This window comes from Diorhabda sublineata, unplaced genomic scaffold, assembly GCF_026230105.1.
Source record: "Diorhabda sublineata isolate icDioSubl1.1 unplaced genomic scaffold, icDioSubl1.1 Dsub_29, whole genome shotgun sequence".
NCBI classification, from domain to species: Eukaryota; Metazoa; Arthropoda; class Insecta; order Coleoptera; family Chrysomelidae; genus Diorhabda; species Diorhabda sublineata.
Genome location: NW_026614232.1, coordinates 258,069 through 281,553, shown reverse-complemented (window position 1 = coordinate 281,553; position 23,485 = coordinate 258,069). Strand labels below are relative to the sequence as shown.

Sequence of the window (23,485 nt, the reverse complement as noted above, 5' to 3'; positions counted from 1 at the left end):
TCAGAAAAAAAATATTCTTTTTATTTCTTCTTTTTAGGAGCGGCGGCGGCGGCGGCTTTTCTTGCTTTAGGAGAGGAACTGCTAGCAGCTGCTTTCGCAGTTTTCGGTTTTGGTGCTTTCGGCTTTTTCGTGGGACTGCCTTTATTAGATTTTTTTGCTTTAGTAGGATTCTTCGTTTTAATTTCGGATGATGCGGCACTGGCTGTATTGGTAGCGGCGGCGGCGGCGACTCCTCCTTTAGCCGAAGATTTTTTATCTGTTTTTTTGGCAACTTTAACGCCTTTCTTATCAGTAGTTGGTGTTGTTGTTGTCGAAGTTTTTAAAGAAGCCGCTGCTGTACCTGTCGTTTTTTTGCCTTTATTAGATTTCTTAATACTTTTCGATTTATCCACTCCTCCTCCTCCTCCTCCTCCTCCTCCTCCTGCAATAATAGCATTTCTTTTTGCAGCTGTTACAATTTTTTTGGATTTAGTTACGCCTGGAGTAGAAGCGGCTGTTTTCTTTTTCTTTTTGTCAATAGCATTCGTTTTAGCCGAAGTACCACCAGTCGAAGTTGCCGAAGCTAACTTGAACGATCCGGAAGCTCCTTTACCTTTAGTTTGTACCAAAGATCCCGATACTACAGATGCTTTCAAATATTTTTTGATGAATGGCGCTACTTTTTCTGCATCAACTTTGTAATTGGCAGCAATGTACTTTTTAATTGCTTGTAAAGATGAGCCTCCGCGTTCCTTTAAACCTTTGATCGCATTGTTTACCATTTCCGAAGTCGGTGGATGAGATGGTTTGGTCCTAGGATTTTTAGCTTTTTTTTCCTTTTTATTTATTGGAGACGACGAAACCTGCGGTGAATTAGACGCAGACGTTGCGGTTACAACCGAAGTTTGATTTTCTGTATCCGCCATAACTACTAACAAACAACCTTGAGAGTTATTATATCGTCGATAAACTACACTAAACTGATATAAAAAAAAAAAAAAAATATTGGATGTACTTTTATATTTAGTTTTAAAAAATTTCACCTCTCTATATACTTAAAAGTATAAAAGACTTTTAATTTTTCGCGTGTAATGAGTTACAAGAGGAGTCATTCAAATAAAGCGGACGGAAGACTGAACGAACGAATAGAACTAAGTTAAAAAACGAACCTCATAAACCAAACCAACCTCAAAAACCTTGGTTTCTTCGAGATTTTCGAATCGAATGTAATGAAAAAAATTGACAAATAACTAACTAAGGTATACTTCGAACTTTCGCCGAAGTTTTACTATAATTTAATAATTGCTAACAACGTTTGTTATTAAAAAAAAGTACCACTTAAAAATGGTTAAAAATTTATTTCCGTCGATGCTTAGCACTTTAGATATAATTTCGAAATTAAATAAAAGTCCTTCTTAAAATACAATGAAGGTAAAGAGAAACGTGTCTATTCACAATAATGACCAATATTTAAAAATATCAAAACGAATTGAAATAATACCGCAATTATCATTTGAACGGTGACATGTCTACCCTGATTTACGCGACACGTTTCTACTATATGTTCCCAACTAATATATTATTATGAGTATTTTTCAATAACAATGTGTTCCGACATACTAAATATAAGAAAAATATCAAATTTCAATATTGGAACCCGCGTATATTTCATTTTAGATATCGAATGGTGGGTGAGTGGTAGTAGCAAATTATAATTATTACAATAAATTGATTGACTGATTAAATTTTCTTTGAACGAGCTACTTCGCTCTATTCGCAACTATGTCTGTCTATTACAATATTTAATATTTTATCCGACATTTTTTATTCTTTTTTACATTGTATAGTATATTATTTTAGGAAATGAACATATTTTATTTAAAATTTCAAACCAATTTGAAAAGAAAAAGAAAGTGTTTATAACATAATTTCAAAGACGCCACAAAAACTACTTTGACAACGGCAACCGACCAACCGCTTTGTATGTTTTATCTTACCGACGGTCGGGTTTTTTTTTGCCTTTAGCCGACAGTGAATTAGTATATGAAACTTTTTTAAACAAAAGCGACGTTAGAAAGTTTTTATATATATATATATATATATATATATATATATATATATATATATATATATATATATATATATATATATACATAATTTTCAGTTAAGTGGAATATCAATTGAATTAAAGTCAGTCAGTCGTTCGTTCGTTGTTATCATATATCATATAAATAAAAAAAAGTAGTATTGTGGTTCTGAAAAGAACCGTTTTTTTTTTTTTTTTGTCGATGTTACCATTTAAGTAAATAAAATAAAAAATTTTCGGTCAATATAGTAGATGTGTTATACTTATTATTTAGAACTAGTATATTTGGTAACGGCTTTAGTTCCTTCACTGACTGCGTGTTTTGCTAATTCTCCGGGAAGCAATAATCTCACTGCAGTTTGAATTTCTCTACTTGTAATTGTTGAACGTTTATTATAATGAGCCAATCTGGATGCTTCGGCGGCGATTCGTTCGAATATATCATTAACAAAACTATTCATTATACTCATAGCTTTACTCGATATACCGGTATCAGGATGAACTTGCTTAAGTACTTTGTAAATGTAAATAGCATAACTTTCCTTCCTCCTCCTTTTTTTCTTTTTATCGGCTTTCGAAATATTCTTTTGAGCCTTTCCGGCTTTTTTCGCTGCCTTTCCGCTAGCTTTTGGTGGCATTATTTCTCTTGAAATAAAATAAAAACACTCGAATGACGTACCGTTTTTATCGAAAAATGGGTAAAATTAGCAGTTAACAGACACACACACACACACATTTCCCTTGAGACGAGCCCGTCCCTCTAGACATCCACCCCCGGATAAATCCACGGGTGGGTGCGAAGAGGAACATTCCAACCACCCCCTGTCACTTCCGACAGGTCCTCATCCTCTTTCACGTCGCAGTTTCGCGTGTAGAATCCCTCCTCTCCCCTTAGGTCTATGGGAGATTCTGGGATGTCTTATCTTTTTATTAAAGAGATTAGCCTGTTGGCTATACACTCTTGGCTTCTTGTTCTAGACGTCTTCGTGTGTGTGTGTGTTTCGCGGCCTCGGGTAAACCTCTTCCTACCTCATGCCGATAGGAAAAGATCTAATCCGAGTGGTCCTTCGCCTTCTCTATAGCTGTCCCCGATGTATAACTCTACATTTCCTTGTGAAATGCAGAATTACCGTGTCGGGGGGTGTCCTCTTGTGGTTTATTTTTGTTGGGCGATAAGTGTTGCTATGAGTATCTGCATATTTTGCAACATACTCAGTAGCTCCGGTGTTTTTTCTTCTGTCTTCGTTGTTTTCTTCGCAACTTGTGCGTAAGTGCGTCCTGTTTGCGTGGTGTTCCTTGCTTGGTTGTTCTCCGTCTTTTTCGGGTGTTTCGGGCACCCTTTGTAGTTTGCGGGGTGTTCTCCTCCGCAGTTCTTGCAATTCGGTTTTTCCGTCTTGCTGAGCGTGCATTCCGCCGCTCTATGCGCTCCCGCGCATCTCACGCAGTGCACGTCCATGTTGCACGTGCTTTGTCCGTGATGGAATCCCTGACACCTGTAACATTGTACAGGTCCGTCGTGCCTTTTTTGTTCTACCACACTTATTTTTGTGTGGCAGAGGTATCTCAACTTCTTATAAGTTGGTTCTTCTTTCGGTTCTATTACTACCATGTATATAGGTAGTAGTTTTCGTGTGTTGTCCTGATTTCTTTGAGTACGGCTTGTCAACTGCCATACTTTCTTCGGTCTAAGTCCATTTTCCTTCAATTCCTCCTCTACCTCCGACACTGGGGTGTTAACAGCAAGTCCTTTTATGACGAGCTTCCTTTCCTTTTCTTCATTGAGTAGGTATGTATACCACTCAATTTCCTTATACTCGCTCAGGAGCATCTTCATCTTGTTAAAGTCGTCTTTAGTCGCCGTCGTTATTTTGCCCGTGTGTATTCCCATTTTACACTGGGCATCGATTTTTCTTTGCACTAGCTGTTTGCGTAGTGCTGTCCACATCAGTGGGGATTTTAGAATTATCGGAGGTGGCCTTCTCTCCGGTTTTGTCTGTTTCCTTTGTTCGTCTTTTTTTATTTTCTCCAATTCTTCTTGGATTTGATTGTCCGTTGATGTTTCTTCTTCTTCGTCTGAGGATTGTTTATCTGCTTTTTTCCTTTTTTTTTTGTTTTTTACTTCCGTGAAGTCTCCTTCCATAGGGCAGTCTTCGATTGGTGCTATTTGAGTTTTCAACTCATCTATTTCGGTTAGCTTCTTTCTTAATTCTTCTACCAATGTGTCGTTTTCGTCATCCAGTGTTTTATTTTCGATCATCAAGTACTCAATTCGCCTGTCTTTATCGTATATAGTATCTTCCAAATTTTTCATTTTCTCCTCGAGGGATTTGACTTGTTGTCCCAGCGCTTCATAGTCAGCTTTTTGCTGAATTATGATTTTGGATAATTCAGTTGTTTTCTCCTTATTCTTGGAGTTTTTAGGCTCCATGCCTGTTGCTTTCGGTCCCGGTTTTCCTATTTTGGTTGGTATCTAAAGTTACCTAAAAGAAAAGTTTAAGCCGTACTGATAAGTACGGCTGTTTCGAAAAAAACGGATAGTTCCGCACAATCAAATATGTGTTGATAAACACAATTCTTTCATGCAGAAATAGTTTTTAGCATTATAAATAAAGGCTGTGCCAAGGCACAGCTACCTGCTGAAAAAGAAGGAAAGTTTTATCAGTATCTCACCTGAGTCCGCTTTCACCTCACTTCACTGTCACACTTTTCCTACTTACTTAACAGCAGTTAACAGCACTTATACACGCAGTTAACAGACACACACACACATTTCCCTTGAGACGAGCCCGTCCCTCTAGACATCCACCCCCGGATAAATCCACGGGTGGGTGCGAAGAAGAACATTCCAACCACCCCCTGTCACTTCCGACAGGTCCTCATCCTCTTTCACGTCGCAGTTTCGCGTGTAGAATCCCTCCTCTCCCCTTAGGTCTATGGGAGATTCTGGGATGTCTTATCTTTTTATTAAAGAGATTAGCCTGTTGGCTATACACTCTTGGCTTCTTGTTCTGGACGTCTTCGTGTGTGTGTGTGTTTCGCGGCCTCGGGTAAACCTCTTCCTACCTCATGCCGATAGGAAAAGATCTAGTCCGAGTGGTCCTTCGCCTTCTCTATAGCTGTCCCCGATGTATAACTCTACATTTCCTTGTGAAATGCAGAATTACCGTGTCGGGGGGTGTCCTCTTGTGGTTTATTTTTGTTGGGCGATAAGTGTTGCTATGAGTATCTGCATATTTTGCAACATACTCAGTAGCTCCGGTGTTTTTTCTTCTGTCTTCGTTGTTTTCTTCGCAACTTGTGCGTAAGTACGTCCTGTTTGCGTGGTGTTCCTTGCTTGGTTGTTCTCCGTCTTTTTCGGGTGTTTCGGGCACCCCTTGTAGTTTGCGGGGTGTTCTCCTCCGCAGTTCTTGCAGTTCGGTTTTTCCGTCTTGCTGAGCGTGCATTCCGCCGCTCTATGCGCTCCCGCGCATCTCACGCAGTGCACGTCCATGTTGCACGTGCTTTGTCCGTGATGGAATCCCTGACACCTGTAACATTGTACAGGTCCGTCGTGCCTTTTTTGTTCTACCACACTTATTTTTGTGTGGCAGAGGTATCTCAACTTCTTATAAGTTGGTTCTTCTTTCGGTTCTATTACTACCATGTATATAGGTAGTAGTTTTCGTGTGTTGTCCTGATTTCTTTGAGTACGGCTTGTCAACTGCCATACTTTCTTCGGTCTAAGTCCATTTTCCTTCAATTCCTCCTCTACCTCCGACACTGGGGTGTTAACAGCAAGTCCTTTTATGACGAGCTTCCTTTCCTTTTCTTCATTGAGTAGGTATGTATACCACTCAATTTCCTTATACTCGCTCAGGAGCATCTTCATCTTGTTAAAGTCGTCTTTAGTCGCCGTCGTTATTTTGCCCGTGTGTATTCCCATTTTACACTGGGCATCGATTTTTCTTTGCACTAGCTGTTTGCGTAGTGCTGTCCACATCAGTGGGGATTTTAGAATTATCGGAGGTGGCCTTCTCTCCGGTTTTGTCTGTTTCCTTTGTTCGTCTTTTTTTATTTTCTCCAATTCTTCTTGGATTTGATTGTCCGTTGATGTTTCTTCTTCTTCATCTGAGGATTGTTTATCTGCTTTTTTCCTTTTTTTTTTGTTTTTTACTTCCGTGAAGTCTCCTTCCATAGGGCAGTCTTCGATTGGTGCTATTTGAGTTTTTAACTCATCTATTTCGGTTAGCTTCTTTCTTAATTCTTCTACCAATGTGTCGTTTTCGTCATCCAGTGTTTTATTTTCGATCATTAAGTACTCAATTCGCCTGTCTTTATCGTATATAGTATCTTCCAAATTTTTCATTTTCTCCTCGAGGGATTTGACTTGTTGTCCCAGCGCTTCATAGTCAGCTTTTTGCTGAATTATGATTTTGGATAATTCAGTTGTTTTCTCCTTATTCTTGGAGTTTTTAGGCTCCATGCCTGTTGCTTTCGGTCCCGGTTTTCCTATTTTGGTTGGTATCTAAAGTTACCTAAAAGAAAAGTTTAAGCCGTACTGATAAGTACGGCTGTTTCGAAAAAAACGGATAGTTCCGCACAATCAAATATGTGTTGATAAACACAATTCTTTCATGCAGAAATGGTTTTTAGCATTATAAATAAAGGCTGTGTCAAGGCACAGCTACCTGCTGAAAAAGAAGGAAAGTTTTATCAGTATCTCACCTGAGTCCGCTTTCACCTCACTTCACTGTCACACTTTAGCCACACCAGCACTTGCAACGCAACGCCAGCAACCCAACAGTGCCCAGTTAACAGCACTTATGCAGTTAACAGCACTTATGTCCATCTCTTTTATATCAACGTACGTAATTCTAATAGGCTCCGCCTTTCTACGTTTGCGCATTTGCTATAATTTCATTGGTAGGGCATGTTAATATAAATAGATAGGTCGAGTGTAAATTTTTTGTTTAACAGTTAGTTTCGTCGCATCGGTTGCGCTTCATAGTTTTCAATTGACACAGTTCTATTTTTTTTTTTTTTTTGAAAAAGAAAAATATATATAAAAAAAAATGTCTGGACGTGGTAAAGGTGGTAAAGTAAAGGGAAAGGCAAAGTCTCGCTCAAACCGAGCTGGATTACAATTTCCTGTAGGACGTATACATCGTTTGTTGAGAAAAGGCAATTATGCAGAACGAGTCGGTGCCGGAGCTCCAGTATATTTGGCAGCTGTTATGGAATATTTGGCAGCCGAAGTACTCGAATTAGCAGGAAATGCTGCTAGAGATAACAAAAAGACCCGTATAATTCCAAGGCATTTACAATTAGCCATTAGAAACGATGAAGAATTGAATAAATTGTTGTCTGGAGTAACCATCGCACAAGGTGGTGTTCTTCCTAACATTCAAGCTGTACTTTTACCGAAAAAGACAGAAAAGAAAGCTTAATTCTTTATTAATTATATTATTTTTCTTTATTTTATCGAAATACATATGCATAAACCGGCCCTTTTAAGGGCCACAATTTTTTTTATTTTTATATATATATATAAAAAAAGAGATTATAATATAGTTAAATTTTATATTTATATATATATATATATATATATATATATATATATATATATATATATAGAGCTAGATAGATTTATTGATTCGTTGATTTCTCTATTTTCTTTGGTTGAGATAGAAGAGATTCTCGTGTAACGTACTGTTAGATAAAAAAAAAATAAATAAATGTCCTGATATATAAGAAAACTTATCATCTGTAATAATAACTGGAATTGTGGTTGGTTAATGTGATTATTTTCAGCATCGTTAATAATAACGTTCGTACTAGAAATAAAAATTGCAAATAATGAGATGAAGATAAATAAAAGTTCCTCTACTCGCTTATGTTCTTATCTATATGTATGTATGTAGTGTATATGTATGTGCGTATCAATAAATGCGAGGTTGTTCTTATATATAAGAGAACAAACTAATGTGTAAGTTATTTATTTTTTTTTTATTTTCATATTCAAGCAAAATATGTTGTGGTTCTGAAAAGAACCGTTTTTTTTTTTTTTGTATATATACATATGCTATGGGAAGAATGCGATGGAGGACATATTCTTCTACTTCAAATATGAAAAATGAAAATTAACCACCAAAACCATATAAAGTACGACCTTGACGTTTTAAAGCATAAACAACATCCATAGCCGTTACCGTTTTTCTCTTAGCATGTTCAGTATATGTTACGGCATCTCTAATAACATTTTCCAAAAACACTTTCAAAACTCCACGAGTTTCTTCGTAAATTAATCCCGATATACGTTTTACTCCTCCACGTCTAGCTAATCTTCTAATAGCAGGTTTGGTAATTCCTTGGATATTATCACGTAAAACTTTTCGGTGTCGTTTTGCACCCCCTTTTCCAAGTCCTTTACCACCTTTTCCACGACCGGTCATTATTTTTCTTTTATTTTGTTTTTTCTATATACCTAAAACAATCCGATGATAACTTCGAAAAGACTTCAAAATACTGACCTAAGAATTTTCCCTAATCTCTTTATAATACCTATCGGCTCCGCCCATTAGAAAAAGTACGCACCAATCCCAGATTAGTACTCCGTAATGTTGGGCAAAGCTATAAAAGAAGGTCATAAATAAATTTATCTCGAAGTTGCTTTCTTAGAGCGCTTCGAGAAGGTCGCAAGTACGGATTAAAGGACTGCTGTATAATCGGTCACTGTTTTATTTTAGAAAACACACCGGTAAACGCAGGGTCGCCTACTGCGATTAAAAATTCTCGCTGACAAAGAAACTCGTATTATTAGTGTATACCATTGCAAAAAATGCCCCTTTCGGGGCTTTGTTGCTCTACCTACCTGCCCTTTTCGGGGCTTTTTTTTATAATGAAATAAACCCTTTCGGGGGCAAGTGTTTCAAGAACCAACGTGAGTCCTAGGATCAGCCAGTTTCAGGTGAATATTATTTTCATTTTTATAAAACACTAACCGGCAATCAAAAGGGTCAGGAATTCTTTAACCGGGGAGGAAACTCCCTCCGGCAGTGAGTCCGCTGTCGGCTTTGATAGCCAACTCTTGTTAGGTACTAACAAAGGATTTCAATTCTCGAAATCCTTATTTCTTATCCTCACTTGATCTGACTCTATCGATCTTTTATTTCACCTATTTCACTTTTGAAAATGCCCCGAGTACCCCGTTCCCCCATTCAAACCCGAAGTAAACCTGTTTCCACCATCGATGAATTCCCACCACTCCCTACCAACCCCAATTCTCCTTCTGAGGAGGAAACCTTTGCAGAATTGGTCGCAGAATACTCGCGGTACAGTCCAAATCAATTCACCCAAGTTCGTAATGCCATTGAGTATATCAAACGGAAATCACTCGAGAATAATAGAAGCTCCTCACCAGCACCATCTGCGGATTCCTATGCTTCTAGGGTCTCGCAGAAATCGTCCAACTCCAAATCCCAGCGTGTTGATTATACCCGACAAGGCGCGATCCCCAAAAACAAAATTCCCCCTCTAAATTCCAAGTCAATCTCAATACCTCAAAAGCCAAAAAAAAATACCCAAAATACCACTAAACCCCAGGCACCAAGTCAAACCCAGACTCCCAGAACCCACCAACAACCCCAGACCCCCAGAACCCACCAACAATCCCAGACCCCCAAAACCCACCAACAATCCCAAACCATCACCCAAACACTCAATTTGAGAAACCTCCCAACTAAATATACCTCACAGAGAGAGCTCTACAATCTCCTCAACACGCAAGAGCTGTTGAGGGGACAAATGAGCTTTCTCAAAGCTAACCCCAATGGAACCGCCCTCCTCAAAATTCCTTCCACGTTTCATCACGAAACGTTGGCAAGGAAAATCCGTTACGCCATAGGCGACGAGAAAATCGTCGTAATCCCGATAAACCCTCCCCAAAGAGCCCAAAAACCCCTCACCACTAAAACCAAAAAAACCACCTTTTCTCTGGTCTGCAAGAATGTAGACCAATCCTACACCGAAGAAGAGTTCCTGGAGATCCTCTCTATCCTGAAATTCCCTGTCCTTAAAACTTGGAGAATTATAGCTAGATCCACGAATAAACCCACATCCATGTTCCGAATTATTACAGATTCCGAAACCGCCTACCATCACGCCCTAACCAAGGGTATTAACTTCCACGGGCTTCCGCACTACTGCGAAGCCTCAAATTCAAACACCATACCCGCAGTCCCCAAATACTGCAACCGTTGCTCATCTACCGGCCACTCCGCAGACACCTGCAATGCCAAACCTATTTGTCCAACCTGTGGTGCTTCTGGTCACAAGCCAGAAAAATGCCCAAAAGCTAACTCCCCTACCTGTAAAAATTGCGGCGGACCTCACCCCGCCTTCCACCCCCGCTGTCCGAAAAGGATTGAAACTCCGAAAGCCCCCCAGGATACAGCCCCAGTCACCCTAGAAAAACCTCAAACCCCTTACGACCTGTCTACTGACACTAAAATCCTAATCGAAATTCTGGCAACAACAATAATGAACGCCATCCCTACTTCTCGGGCGCTAGTAGCCGAAACGCTACAACGCCTCATTCCCCCTTTTTACGGTTATAATTGTACCGTAACCAGCGGCGTGGGTAACCGCATTCATTTCGCTTTCACCCAAAAACCAAACACGTCCCACTGAAAAAGTGTAGGTTTAGCCCTAGCAACGCCATTTATGTCAATACTGACATAACCCCCATTCCAAGCCGCCTAAATGACCTCCAAGCCCCTTCTAATTGATTCGATCCATAGAATCAAGAATTCCGTTGCGAAAGGGACCCTCCTCATCCTTCCTCAATTTCCTCAATAATAGCTCCCATATCAATCAGATAAATTCCTACCCCCAACACCCACCCTCATTTTCATCCATCGTCGGAGTTGCAGGTTTTCTGCGGTTTCCCTGCAACCTGGAGAACCGATTCTCCAGACAAATGTCCGACGATAGGGAATAATACAGCCGCAGCTGTACCCGCCCACCCCCAATTAGATTAAGAAAAAACAAAAAATAAACAAAAAAAAATATATATAAAAAAAAAAAAACCCCCCAAAAAAAAATATAAAAAAGAAAAAAAAAAAATCTTAACAAAAAAAAAATGTAACTGCACCGCTAGAAGCAGCCGAGCAAACACTTCCCAACTAAATATCCCCACACCCAGCCCTGCAGAGGAAAAAATTCCTATATCAGGGCCTAATGCAAATCATAACCAAATTACCAAAAAAAAAAAAAAAAAAACCTTCCTTCCAAATTCTTAACAACGAATCTCTCTCTCTCTAAATTTATCTCATTCATTGTGTGTTTATCGAGTTGCTATAGCGGTTTAGTATATTGACATTTCTTATATACTTACAAAAAAAAAATAAGATGGCTCGTACTAAACAAACTGCTAGAAAATCGACTGGAGGGAAAGCTCCTCGTAAACAATTAGCGACGAAAGCCGCCCGTAAAAGCGCACCAGCTACTGGTGGAGTAAAAAAACCTCATCGTTATAGGCCAGGTACTGTAGCTCTTCGTGAGATAAGACGTTATCAAAAGAGTACCGAATTACTTATTAGAAAATTGCCGTTTCAACGATTGGTTCGTGAAATAGCACAAGATTTTAAAACAGATTTACGTTTTCAAAGTTCAGCGGTTATGGCTCTCCAGGAAGCTAGTGAGGCTTATTTGGTAGGTCTATTCGAAGATACTAATCTGTGTGCCATTCATGCTAAAAGAGTCACCATTATGCCCAAGGATATCCAATTGGCTAGAAGAATTCGCGGAGAACGAGCATAAATACAAATTTTTTTTTTTTTTTTATATAAAATTACATTTTATCTATTTGATTATAATAGATTTTTTGTTTTATATATATATTGTAAGTAAAAACGGTTCTTTTCAGAACCACAAATAATTTAACATTTATGATAGTAGTATAATATTTTGATATAAATATAGGATGTTCGTTTGAAAACATTGAAATATAAAAGAAGGATGTGATTGTTGATTGGGTAAAGAAGACGCACGCACGCACGCACGCACGCACGCACGCACACACACACACACACACACACACACACACACACACACACACACACACACACACACGCACGCACGCACGCACGCACGCACGAGATAGAGAAAATTATTATTTTTAACTAACAAATTTTAGACAATATCGACATATAATAATTGAAAGTTTATAAAACAGATTAGATCTACTATATCGTAGGTAGGTCGAGACAAATCTAGAAGGTGGTAACAACCTACATTACATCGATCGATGAAAATGTTATATATAACATAACATATCAATTATTGAACCGAAATTCAAAAAATTCTTGTTTCATCAAAACAAACATTATTTGTTTTTCATTTTCTTCATAAATAAATGAAAAAATTGTGGCCCTGACAAGGGCCATTTGTTATTATTGTCGATTGTCGTCGTACCCATCATCAGTCCGATAATACTTCTCGATTGTTGTACTATCTTTCTGTCAGAAAAAAAATATTCTTTTTATTTCTTCTTTTTAGGAGCGGCGGCGGCGGCGGCTTTTCTTGCTTTAGGAGAGGAACTGCTAGCAGCTGCTTTCGCAGTTTTCGGTTTTGGTGCTTTCGGCTTTTTCGTGGGACTGCCTTTATTAGATTTTTTTGCTTTAGTAGGATTCTTCGTTTTAATTTCGGATGATGCGGCACTGGCTGTATTGGTAGCGGCGGCGGCGGCGACTCCTCCTTTAGCCGAAGATTTTTTATCTGTTTTTTTGGCAACTTTAACGCCTTTCTTATCAGTAGTTGGTGTTGTTGTTGTCGAAGTTTTTAAAGAAGCCGCTGCTGTACCTGTCGTTTTTTTGCCTTTATTAGATTTCTTAATACTTTTCGATTTATCCACTCCTCCTCCTCCTCCTCCTCCTGCAATAATAGCATTTCTTTTTGCAGCTGTTACAATTTTTTTGGATTTAGTTACGCCTGGAGTAGAAGCGGCTGTTTTCTTTTTCTTTTTGTCAATAGCATTCGTTTTAGCCGAAGTACCACCAGTCGAAGTTGCCGAAGCTAACTTGAACGATCCGGAAGCTCCTTTACCTTTAGTTTGTACCAAAGATCCCGATACTACAGATGCTTTCAAATATTTTTTGATGAATGGCGCTACTTTTTCTGCATCAACTTTGTAATTGGCAGCAATGTACTTTTTAATTGCTTGTAAAGATGAGCCTCCGCGTTCCTTTAAACCTTTGATCGCATTGTTTACCATTTCCGAAGTCGGTGGATGAGATGGTTTGGTCCTAGGATTTTTAGCTTTTTTTTCCTTTTTATTTATTGGAGACGACGAAACCTGCGGTGAATTAGACGCAGACGTTGCGGTTACAACCGAAGTTTGATTTTCTGTATCCGCCATAACTACTAACAAACAACCTTGAGAGTTATTATATCGTCGATAAACTACACTAAACTGATATAAAAAAAAAAAAAAAATATTGGATGTACTTTTATATTTAGTTTTAAAAAATTTCACCTCTCTATATACTTAAAAGTATAAAAGACTTTTAATTTTTCGCGTGTAATGAGTTACAAGAGGAGTCATTCAAATAAAGCGGACGGAAGACTGAACGAACGAATAGAACTAAGTTAAAAAACGAACCTCATAAACCAAACCAACCTCAAAAACCTTGGTTTCTTCGAGATTTTCGAATCGAATGTAATGAAAAAAATTGACAAATAACTAACTAAGGTATACTTCGAACTTTCGCCGAAGTTTTACTATAATTTAATAATTGCTAACAACGTTTGTTATTAAAAAAAAGTACCACTTAAAAATGGTTAAAAATTTATTTCCGTCGATGCTTAGCACTTTAGATATAATTTCGAAATTAAATAAAAGTCCTTCTTAAAATACAATGAAGGTAAAGAGAAACGTGTCTATTCACAATAATGACCAATATTTAAAAATATCAAAACGAATTGAAATAATACCGCAATTATCATTTGAACGGTGACATGTCTACCCTGATTTACGCGACACGTTTCTACTATATGTTCCCAACTAATATATTATTATGAGTATTTTTCAATAACAATGTGTTCCGACATACTAAATATAAGAAAAATATCAAATTTCAATATTGGAACCCGCGTATATTTCATTTTAGATATCGAATGGTGGGTGAGTGGTAGTAGCAAATTATAATTATTACAATAAATTGATTGACTGATTAAATTTTCTTTGAACGAGCTACTTCGCTCTATTCGCAACTATGTCTGTCTATTACAATATTTAATATTTTATCCGACATTTTTTATTCTTTTTTACATTGTATAGTATATTATTTTAGGAAATGAACATATTTTATTTAAAATTTCAAACCAATTTGAAAAGAAAAAGAAAGTGTTTATAACATAATTTCAAAGACGCCACAAAAACTACTTTGACAACGGCAACCGACCAACCGCTTTGTATGTTTTATCTTACCGACGGTCGGGTTTTTTTTTGCCTTTAGCCGACAGTGAATTAGTATATGAAACTTTTTTAAACAAAAGCGACGTTAGAAAGTATATATATATATATATATATATATATATATATATATATATATATATATATATATATATCATAATTTTCAGTTAAGTGGAATATCAATTGAATTAAAGTCAGTCAGTCGTTCGTTCGTTGTTATCATATATCATATAAATAAAAAAAAGTAGTATTGTGGTTCTGAAAAGAACCGTTTTTTTTTTTTTTTTGTCGATGTTACCATTTAAGTAAATAAAATAAAAAATTTTCGGTCAATATAGTAGATGTGTTATACTTATTATTTAGAACTAGTATATTTGGTAACGGCTTTAGTTCCTTCACTGACTGCGTGTTTTGCTAATTCTCCGGGAAGCAATAATCTCACTGCAGTTTGAATTTCTCTACTTGTAATTGTTGAACGTTTATTATAATGAGCCAATCTGGATGCTTCGGCGGCGATTCGTTCGAATATATCATTAACAAAACTATTCATTATACTCATAGCTTTACTCGATATACCGGTATCAGGATGAACTTGCTTAAGTACTTTGTAAATGTAAATAGCATAACTTTCCTTCCTCCTCCTTTTTTTCTTTTTATCGGCTTTCGAAATATTCTTTTGAGCCTTTCCGGCTTTTTTCGCTGCCTTTCCGCTAGCTTTTGGTGGCATTATTTCTCTTGAAATAAAATAAAAACACTCGAATGACGTACCGTTTTTATCGAAAAATGGGTAAAATTAGCAGTTAACAGCACTTATGTCCATCTCTTTTATATCAACGTACGTAATTCTAATAGGCTCCGCCTTTCTACGTTTGCGCATTTGCTATAATTTCATTGGTAGGGCATGTTAATATAAATAGATAGGTCGAGTGTAAATTTTTTGTTTAACAGTTAGTTTCGTCGCATCGGTTGCGCTTCATAGTTTTCAATTGACACAGTTCTATTTTTTTTTTTTTTTTGAAAAAGAAAAATATATATAAAAAAAAATGTCTGGACGTGGTAAAGGTGGTAAAGTAAAGGGAAAGGCAAAGTCTCGCTCAAACCGAGCTGGATTACAATTTCCTGTAGGACGTATACATCGTTTGTTGAGAAAAGGCAATTATGCAGAACGAGTCGGTGCCGGAGCTCCAGTATATTTGGCAGCTGTTATGGAATATTTGGCAGCCGAAGTACTCGAATTAGCAGGAAATGCTGCTAGAGATAACAAAAAGACCCGTATAATTCCAAGGCATTTACAATTAGCCATTAGAAACGATGAAGAATTGAATAAATTGTTGTCTGGAGTAACCATCGCACAAGGTGGTGGTTCTTCCTAACATTCAAGCTGTACTTTTACCGAAAAAGACAGAAAAGAAAGCTTAATTCTCTTTATTAATTATATTATTTTTCTTTATTTTATCGAAATACATATGCATAAACCGGCCCTTTTAAGGGCCACAATTTTTTTTATTTTTATATATATATATAAAAAAAGAGATTATAATATAGTTAAATTTTATATTTATATATATATATATATATATATATATATATATATATATATATATATATATAGAGCTAGATAGATTTATTGATTCGTTGATTTCTCTATTTTCTTTGGTTGAGATAGAAGAGATTCTCGTGTAACGTACTGTTAGATAAAAAAAAAATAAATAAATGTCCTGATATATAAGAAAACTTATCATCTGTAATAATAACTGGAATTGTGGTTGGTTAATGTGATTATTTTTTCAGCATCGTTAATAATAACGTTCGTACTAGAAATAAAAATTGCAAATAATGAGATGAAGATAAATAAAAGTTCCTCTACTCGCTTATGTTCTTATCTATATGTATGTATGTAGTGTATATGTATGTGCGTATCAATAAATGCGAGGTTGTTCTTATATATAAGAGAACAAACTAATGTGTAAGTTATTTATTTTTTTTTTATTTTCATATTCAAGCAAAATATGTTGTGGTTCTGAAAAGAACCGTTTTTTTTTTTTTTTGTATATATACATATGCTATGGGAAGAATGCGATGGAGGACATATTCTTCTACTTCAAATATGAAAAATGAAAATTAACCACCAAAACCATATAAAGTACGACCTTGACGTTTTAAAGCATAAACAACATCCATAGCCGTTACCGTTTTTCTCTTAGCATGTTCAGTATATGTTACGGCATCTCTAATAACATTTTCCAAAAACACTTTCAAAACTCCACGAGTTTCTTCGTAAATTAATCCCGATATACGTTTTACTCCTCCACGTCTAGCTAATCTTCTAATAGCAGGTTTGGTAATTCCTTGGATATTATCACGTAAAACTTTTCGGTGTCGTTTTGCACCCCCTTTTCCAAGTCCTTTACCACCTTTTCCACGACCGGTCATTATTTTTCTTTTATTTTGTTTTTTCTATATACCTAAAACAATCCGATGATAACTTCGAAAAGACTTCAAAATACTGACCTAAGAATTTTCCCTAATCTCTTTATAATACCTATCGGCTCCGCCCATTAGAAAAAGTACGCACCAATCCCAGATTAGTACTCCGTAATGTTGGGCAAAGCTATAAAAGAAGGTCATAAATAAATTTATCTCATTCATTGTGTGTTTATCGAGTTGCTATAGCGGTTTAGTATATTGACATTTCTTATATACTTACAAAAAAAAAATAAGATGGCTCGTACTAAACAAACTGCTAGAAAATCGACTGGAGGGAAAGCTCCTCGTAAACAATTAGCGACGAAAGCCGCCCGTAAAAGCGCACCAGCTACTGGTGGAGTAAAAAAACCTCATCGTTATAGGCCAGGTACTGTAGCTCTTCGTGAGATAAGACGTTATCAAAAGAGTACCGAATTACTTATTAGAAAATTGCCGTTTCAACGATTGGTTCGTGAAATAGCACAAGATTTTAAAACAGATTTACGTTTTCAAAGTTCAGCGGTTATGGCTCTCCAGGAAGCTAGTGAGGCTTATTTGGTAGGTCTATTCGAAGATACTAATCTGTGTGCCATTCATGCTAAAAGAGTCACCATTATGCCCAAGGATATCCAATTGGCTAGAAGAATTCGCGGAGAACGAGCATAAATACAAATTTTTTTTTTTTTTTTTTTATATAAAATTACATTTTATCTATTTGATTATAATAGATTTTTTGTTTTATATATATATTGTAAGTAAAAACGGTTCTTTTCAGAACCACAAATAATTTAACATTTATGATAGTAGTATAATATTTTGATATAAATATAGGATGTTCGTTTGAAAACATTGAAATATAAAAGAAGGATGTGATTGTTGATTGGGTAAAGAAGACGCACGCACGCACGCACGCACGCACGCACGCACACACACACACACACACACACACACACACACACACACACGCACGCACGCACGCACGCACGCACGCACGCACGCACGAGATAGAGAAAATTATTATTTTTAACTAACAAATTTTAGACAATATCGACATATAATAATTGAAAGTTTATAAAACAGATTAGATCTACTATATCGTAGGTAGGTCGAGACAAATCTAGAAGGTGGTAACAACCTACATTACATCGATCGATGAAAATGTTATATATAACATAACATATCAATTATTGAACCGAAATTCAAAAAATTCTTGTTTCATCAAAACAAACATTATTTGTTTTTCATTTTCTTCATAAATAAATGAAAAAATTGTGGCCCTGACAAGGGCCATTTGTTATTATTGTCGATTGTCGTCGTACCCATCATCAGTCCGATAATACTTCTCGATTGTTGTACTATCTTTCTGTCAGAAAAAAAATATTCTTTTTATTTCTTCTTTTTAGGAGCGGCGGCGGCGGCGGCTTTTCTTGCTTTAGGAGAGGAACTGCTAGCAGCTGCTTTCGCAGTTTTCGGTTTTGGTGCTTTCGGCTTTTTCGTGGGACTGCCTTTATTAGATTTTTTTGCTTTAGTAGGATTCTTCGTTTTAATTTCGGATGATGCGGCACTGGCTGTATTGGTAGCGGCGGCGGCGGCGACTCCTCCTTTAGCCGAAGATTTTTTATCTGTTTTTTTGGCAACTTTAACGCCTTTCTTATCAGTAGTTGGTGTTGTTGTTGTCGAAGTTTTTAAAGAAGCCGCTGCTGTACCTGTCGTTTTTTTGCCTTTATTAGATTTCTTAATACTTTTCGATTTATCCACTCCTCCTCCTCCTCCTCCTCCTGCAATAATAGCATTTCTTTTTGCAGCTGTTACAATTTTTTTGGATTTAGTTACGCCTGGAGTAGAAGCGGCTGTTTTCTTTTTCTTTTTGTCAATAGCATTCGTTTTAGCCGAAGTACCACCAGTCGAAGTTGCCGAAGCTAACTTGAACGATCCGGAAGCTCCTTTACCTTTAGTTTGTACCAAAGATCCCGATACTACAGATGCTTTCAAATATTTTTTGATGAATGGCGCTACTTTTTCTGCATCAACTTTGTAATTGGCAGCAATGTACTTTTTAATTGCTTGTAAAGATGAGCCTCCGCGTTCCTTTAAACCTTTGATCGCATTGTTTACCATTTCCGAAGTCGGTGGATGAGATGGTTTGGTCCTAGGATTTTTAGCTTTTTTTTCCTTTTTATTTATTGGAGACGACGAAACCTGCGGTGAATTAGACGCAGACGTTGCGGTTACAACCGAAGTTTGATTTTCTGTATCCGCCATAACTACTAACAAACAACCTTGAGAGTTATTATATCGTCGATAAACTACACTAAACTGATATAAAAAAAAAAAAAAAATATTGGATGTACTTTTATATTTAGTTTTAAAAAATTTCACCTCTCTATATACTTAAAAGTATAAAAGACTTTTAATTTTTCGCGTGTAATGAGTTACAAGAGGAGTCATTCAAATAAAGCGGACGGAAGACTGAACGAACGAATAGAACTAAGTTAAAAAACGAACCTCATAAACCAAACCAACCTCAAAAACCTTGGTTTCTTCGAGATTTTCGAATCGAATGTAATGAAAAAAATTGACAAATAACTAACTAAGGTATACTTCGAACTTTCGCCGAAGTTTTACTATAATTTAATAATTGCTAACAACGTTTGTTATTAAAAAAAAGTACCACTTAAAAATGGTTAAAAATTTATTTCCGTCGATGCTTAGCACTTTAGATATAATTTCGAAATTAAATAAAAGTCCTTCTTAAAATACAATGAAGGTAAAGAGAAACGTGTCTATTCACAATAATGACCAATATTTAAAAATATCAAAACGAATTGAAATAATACCGCAATTATCATTTGAACGGTGACATGTCTACCCTGATTTACGCGACACGTTTCTACTATATGTTCCCAACTAATATATTATTATGAGTATTTTTCAATAACAATGTGTTCCGACATACTAAATATAAGAAAAATATCAAATTTCAATATTGGAACCCGCGTATATTTCATTTTAGATATCGAATGGTGGGTGAGTGGTAGTAGCAAATTATAATTATTACAATAAATTGATTGACTGATTAAATTTTCTTTGAACGAGCTACTTCGCTCTATTCGCAACTATGTCTGTCTATTACAATATTTAATATTTTATCCGACATTTTTTATTCTTTTTTACATTGTATAGTATATTATTTTAGGAAATGAACATATTTTATTTAAAATTTCAAACCAATTTGAAAAGAAAAAGAAAGTGTTTATAACATAATTTCAAAGACGCCACAAAAACTACTTTGACAACGGCAACCGACCAACCGCTTTGTATGTTTTATCTTACCGACGGTCGGGTTTTTTTTTGCCTTTAGCCGACAGTGAATTAGTATATGAAACTTTTTTAAACAAAAGCGACGTTAGAAAGTTTTTATATATATATATATATATATATATATATATATATATATATATATATATATACATAATTTTCAGTTAAGTGGAATATCAATTGAATTAAAGTCAGTCAGTCGTTCGTTCGTTGTTATCATATATCATATAAATAAAAAAAAGTAGTATTGTGGTTCTGAAAAGAACCGTTTTTTTTTTTTTTTTGTCGATGTTACCATTTAAGTAAATAAAATAAAAAATTTTCGGTCAATATAGTAGATGTGTTATACTTATTATTTAGAACTAGTATATTTGGTAACGGCTTTAGTTCCTTCACTGACTGCGTGTTTTGCTAATTCTCCGGGAAGCAATAATCTCACTGCAGTTTGAATTTCTCTACTTGTAATTGTTGAACGTTTATTATAATGAGCCAATCTGGATGCTTCGGCGGCGATTCGTTCGAATATATCATTAACAAAACTATTCATTATACTCATAGCTTTACTCGATATACCGGTATCAGGATGAACTTGCTTAAGTACTTTGTAAATGTAAATAGCATAACTTTCCTTCCTCCTCCTTTTTTTCTTTTTATCGGCTTTCGAAATATTCTTTTGAGCCTTTCCGGCTTTTTTCGCTGCCTTTCCGCTAGCTTTTGGTGGCATTATTTCTCTTGAAATAAAATAAAAACACTCGAATGACGTACCGTTTTTATCGAAAAATGGGTAAAATTAGCAGTTAACAGCACTTATGTCCATCTCTTTTATATCAACGTACGTAATTCTAATAGGCTCCGCCTTTCTACGTTTGCGCATTTGCTATAATTTCATTGGTAGGGCATGTTAATATAAATAGATAGGTCGAGTGTAAATTTTTTGTTTAACAGTTAGTTTCGTCGCATCGGTTGCGCTTCATAGTTTTCAATTGACACAGTTCTATTTTTTTTTTTTTTTTGAAAAAGAAAAATATATATAAAAAAAAATGTCTGGACGTGGTAAAGGTGGTAAAGTAAAGGGAAAGGCAAAGTCTCGCTCAAACCGAGCTGGATTACAATTTCCTGTAGGACGTATACATCGTTTGTTGAGAAAAGGCAATTATGCAGAACGAGTCGGTGCCGGAGCTCCAGTATATTTGGCAGCTGTTATGGAATATTTGGCAGCCGAAGTACTCGAATTAGCAGGAAATGCTGCTAGAGATAACAAAAAGACCCGTATAATTCCAAGGCATTTACAATTAGCCATTAGAAACGATGAAGAATTGAATAAATTGTTGTCTGGAGTAACCATCGCACAAGGTGGTGTTCTTCCTAACATTCAAGCTGTACTTTTACCGAAAAAGACAGAAAAGAAAGCTTAATTCTTTATTAATTATATTATTTTTCTTTATTTTATCGAAATACATATGCATAAACCGGCCCTTTTAAGGGCCACAATTTTTTTTATTTTTATATATATATATAAAAAAAGAGATTATAATATAGTTAAATTTTATATTATATATATATATATATATATATATATATATATATATATATATATATAGAGCTAGATAGATTTATTGATTCGTTGATTTCTCTATTTTCTTTGGTTGAGATAGAAGAGATTCTCGTGTAACGTACTGTTAGATAAAAAAAAAAATAAATAAATGTCCTGATATATAAGAAAACTTATCATCTGTAATAATAACTGGAATTGTGGTTGGTTAATGTGATTATTTTCAGCATCGTTAATAATAACGTTCGTACTAGAAATAAAAATTGCAAATAATGAGATGAAGATAAATAAAAGTTCCTCTACTCGCTTATGTTCTTATCTATATGTATGTATGTAGTGTATATGTATGTGCGTATCAATAAATGCGAGGTTGTTCTTATATATAAGAGAACAAACTAATGTGTAAGTTATTTATTTTTTTTTTATTTTCATATTCAAGCAAAATATGTTGTGGTTCTGAAAAGAACCGTTTTTTTTTTTTTTTGTATATATACATATGCTATGGGAAGAATGCGATGGAGGACATATTCTTCTACTTCAAATATGAAAAATGAAAATTAACCACCAAAACCATATAAAGTACGACCTTGACGTTTTAAAGCATAAACAACATCCATAGCCGTTACCGTTTTTCTCTTAGCATGTTCAGTATATGTTACGGCATCTCTAATAACATTTTCCAAAAACACTTTCAAAACTCCACGAGTTTCTTCGTAAATTAATCCCGATATACGTTTTACTCCTCCACGTCTAGCTAATCTTCTAATAGCAGGTTTGGTAATTCCTTGGATATTATCACGTAAAACTTTTCGGTGTCGTTTTGCACCCCCTTTTCCAAGTCCTTTACCACCTTTACCACGACCGGTCATTATTTTTCTTTTATTTTGTTTTTTCTATATACCTAAAACAATCCGATGATAACTTCGAAAAGACTTCAAAATACTGACCTAAGAATTTTCCCTAATCTCTTTATAATAACTATCGGCTCCGCCCATTAGAAAAAGTACGCACCAATCCCAGATTAGTACTCCGTAATGTTGGGCAAAGCTATAAAAGAAGGTCATAAATAAATTTATCTCCAGTTGCTTTCTTAGAGCGCTTCGAGAAGGTCGCAAGTACGGATTAAAGGACTGCTGTATAATCGGTCACTGTTTTATTTTAGAAAACACACCGGTAAACGCAGGGTCGCCTACTGCGATTAAAAATTCTCGCTGACAAAGAAACTCGTATTATTAGTGTATACCATTGCAAAAAATGCCCCTTTCGGGGCTTTGTTGCTCTACCTACCTGCCCTTTTCGGGGCTTTTTTTTATAATGAAATAAACCCTTTCGGGGGCAAGTGTTTCAAGAACCAACGTGAGTCCTAGGATCAGCCAGTTTCAGGTGAATATTATTTTCATTTTTATAAAACACTAACAGGCAATCAAAAGGGTCAGGAATTCTTTAACCGGGGAGGAAACTCCCTCCGGCAGTGAGTCCGCTGTCGGCTTTGATAGCCAACTCTTGTTAGGTACTAACAAAGGATTTCAATTCTCGAAATCCTTATTTCTTATCCTCACTTGATCTGACTCTATCGATCTTTTATTTCACCTATTTCACTTTTGAAAATGCCCCGAGTACCCCGTTCCCCCAT

The 23,485-nt window shown here is 35.9% G+C and overlaps 2 protein-coding genes across 2 annotated transcripts in view; both read right to left on the bottom strand.

Annotated features, from left to right (window-relative positions):
• The window catches only part of LOC130452215 (uncharacterized), a 44,668-nt gene extending 38,141 nt beyond the window's left edge, over positions 1-6,527 (bottom strand). Inside the window, exons 1-2 of the mRNA XM_056791511.1 lie at positions 6,219-6,527; positions 4,185-4,535 (exon numbers count right to left, since the gene is read on the bottom strand). Of these exons, the coding sequence (XP_056647489.1) occupies positions 4,185-4,535; positions 6,219-6,527 (660 nt within the window). The remainder of the gene's footprint in view (positions 1-4,184; positions 4,536-6,218) is intronic.
• A 14,125-nt stretch (positions 6,528-20,652) lies between these two features.
• Positions 20,653-21,024, bottom strand: LOC130452204 (histone H2B). The gene has a single exon (XM_056791500.1). The coding sequence runs from the start codon at positions 21,022-21,024 to the stop codon at positions 20,653-20,655; it is 372 nt and encodes a 123-aa protein (XP_056647478.1).
• Between the last annotated feature and the right edge of the window lie 2,461 nt (positions 21,025-23,485).

What these genes read in the sequence shown, in the direction of transcription:
- LOC130452204 (XM_056791500.1), bottom strand. Translation starts at nt 21,024, where the DNA reads ATGCCACCAAAAGCTAGCGGAAAGGCAGCGAAAAAAGCCGGAAAGGCT.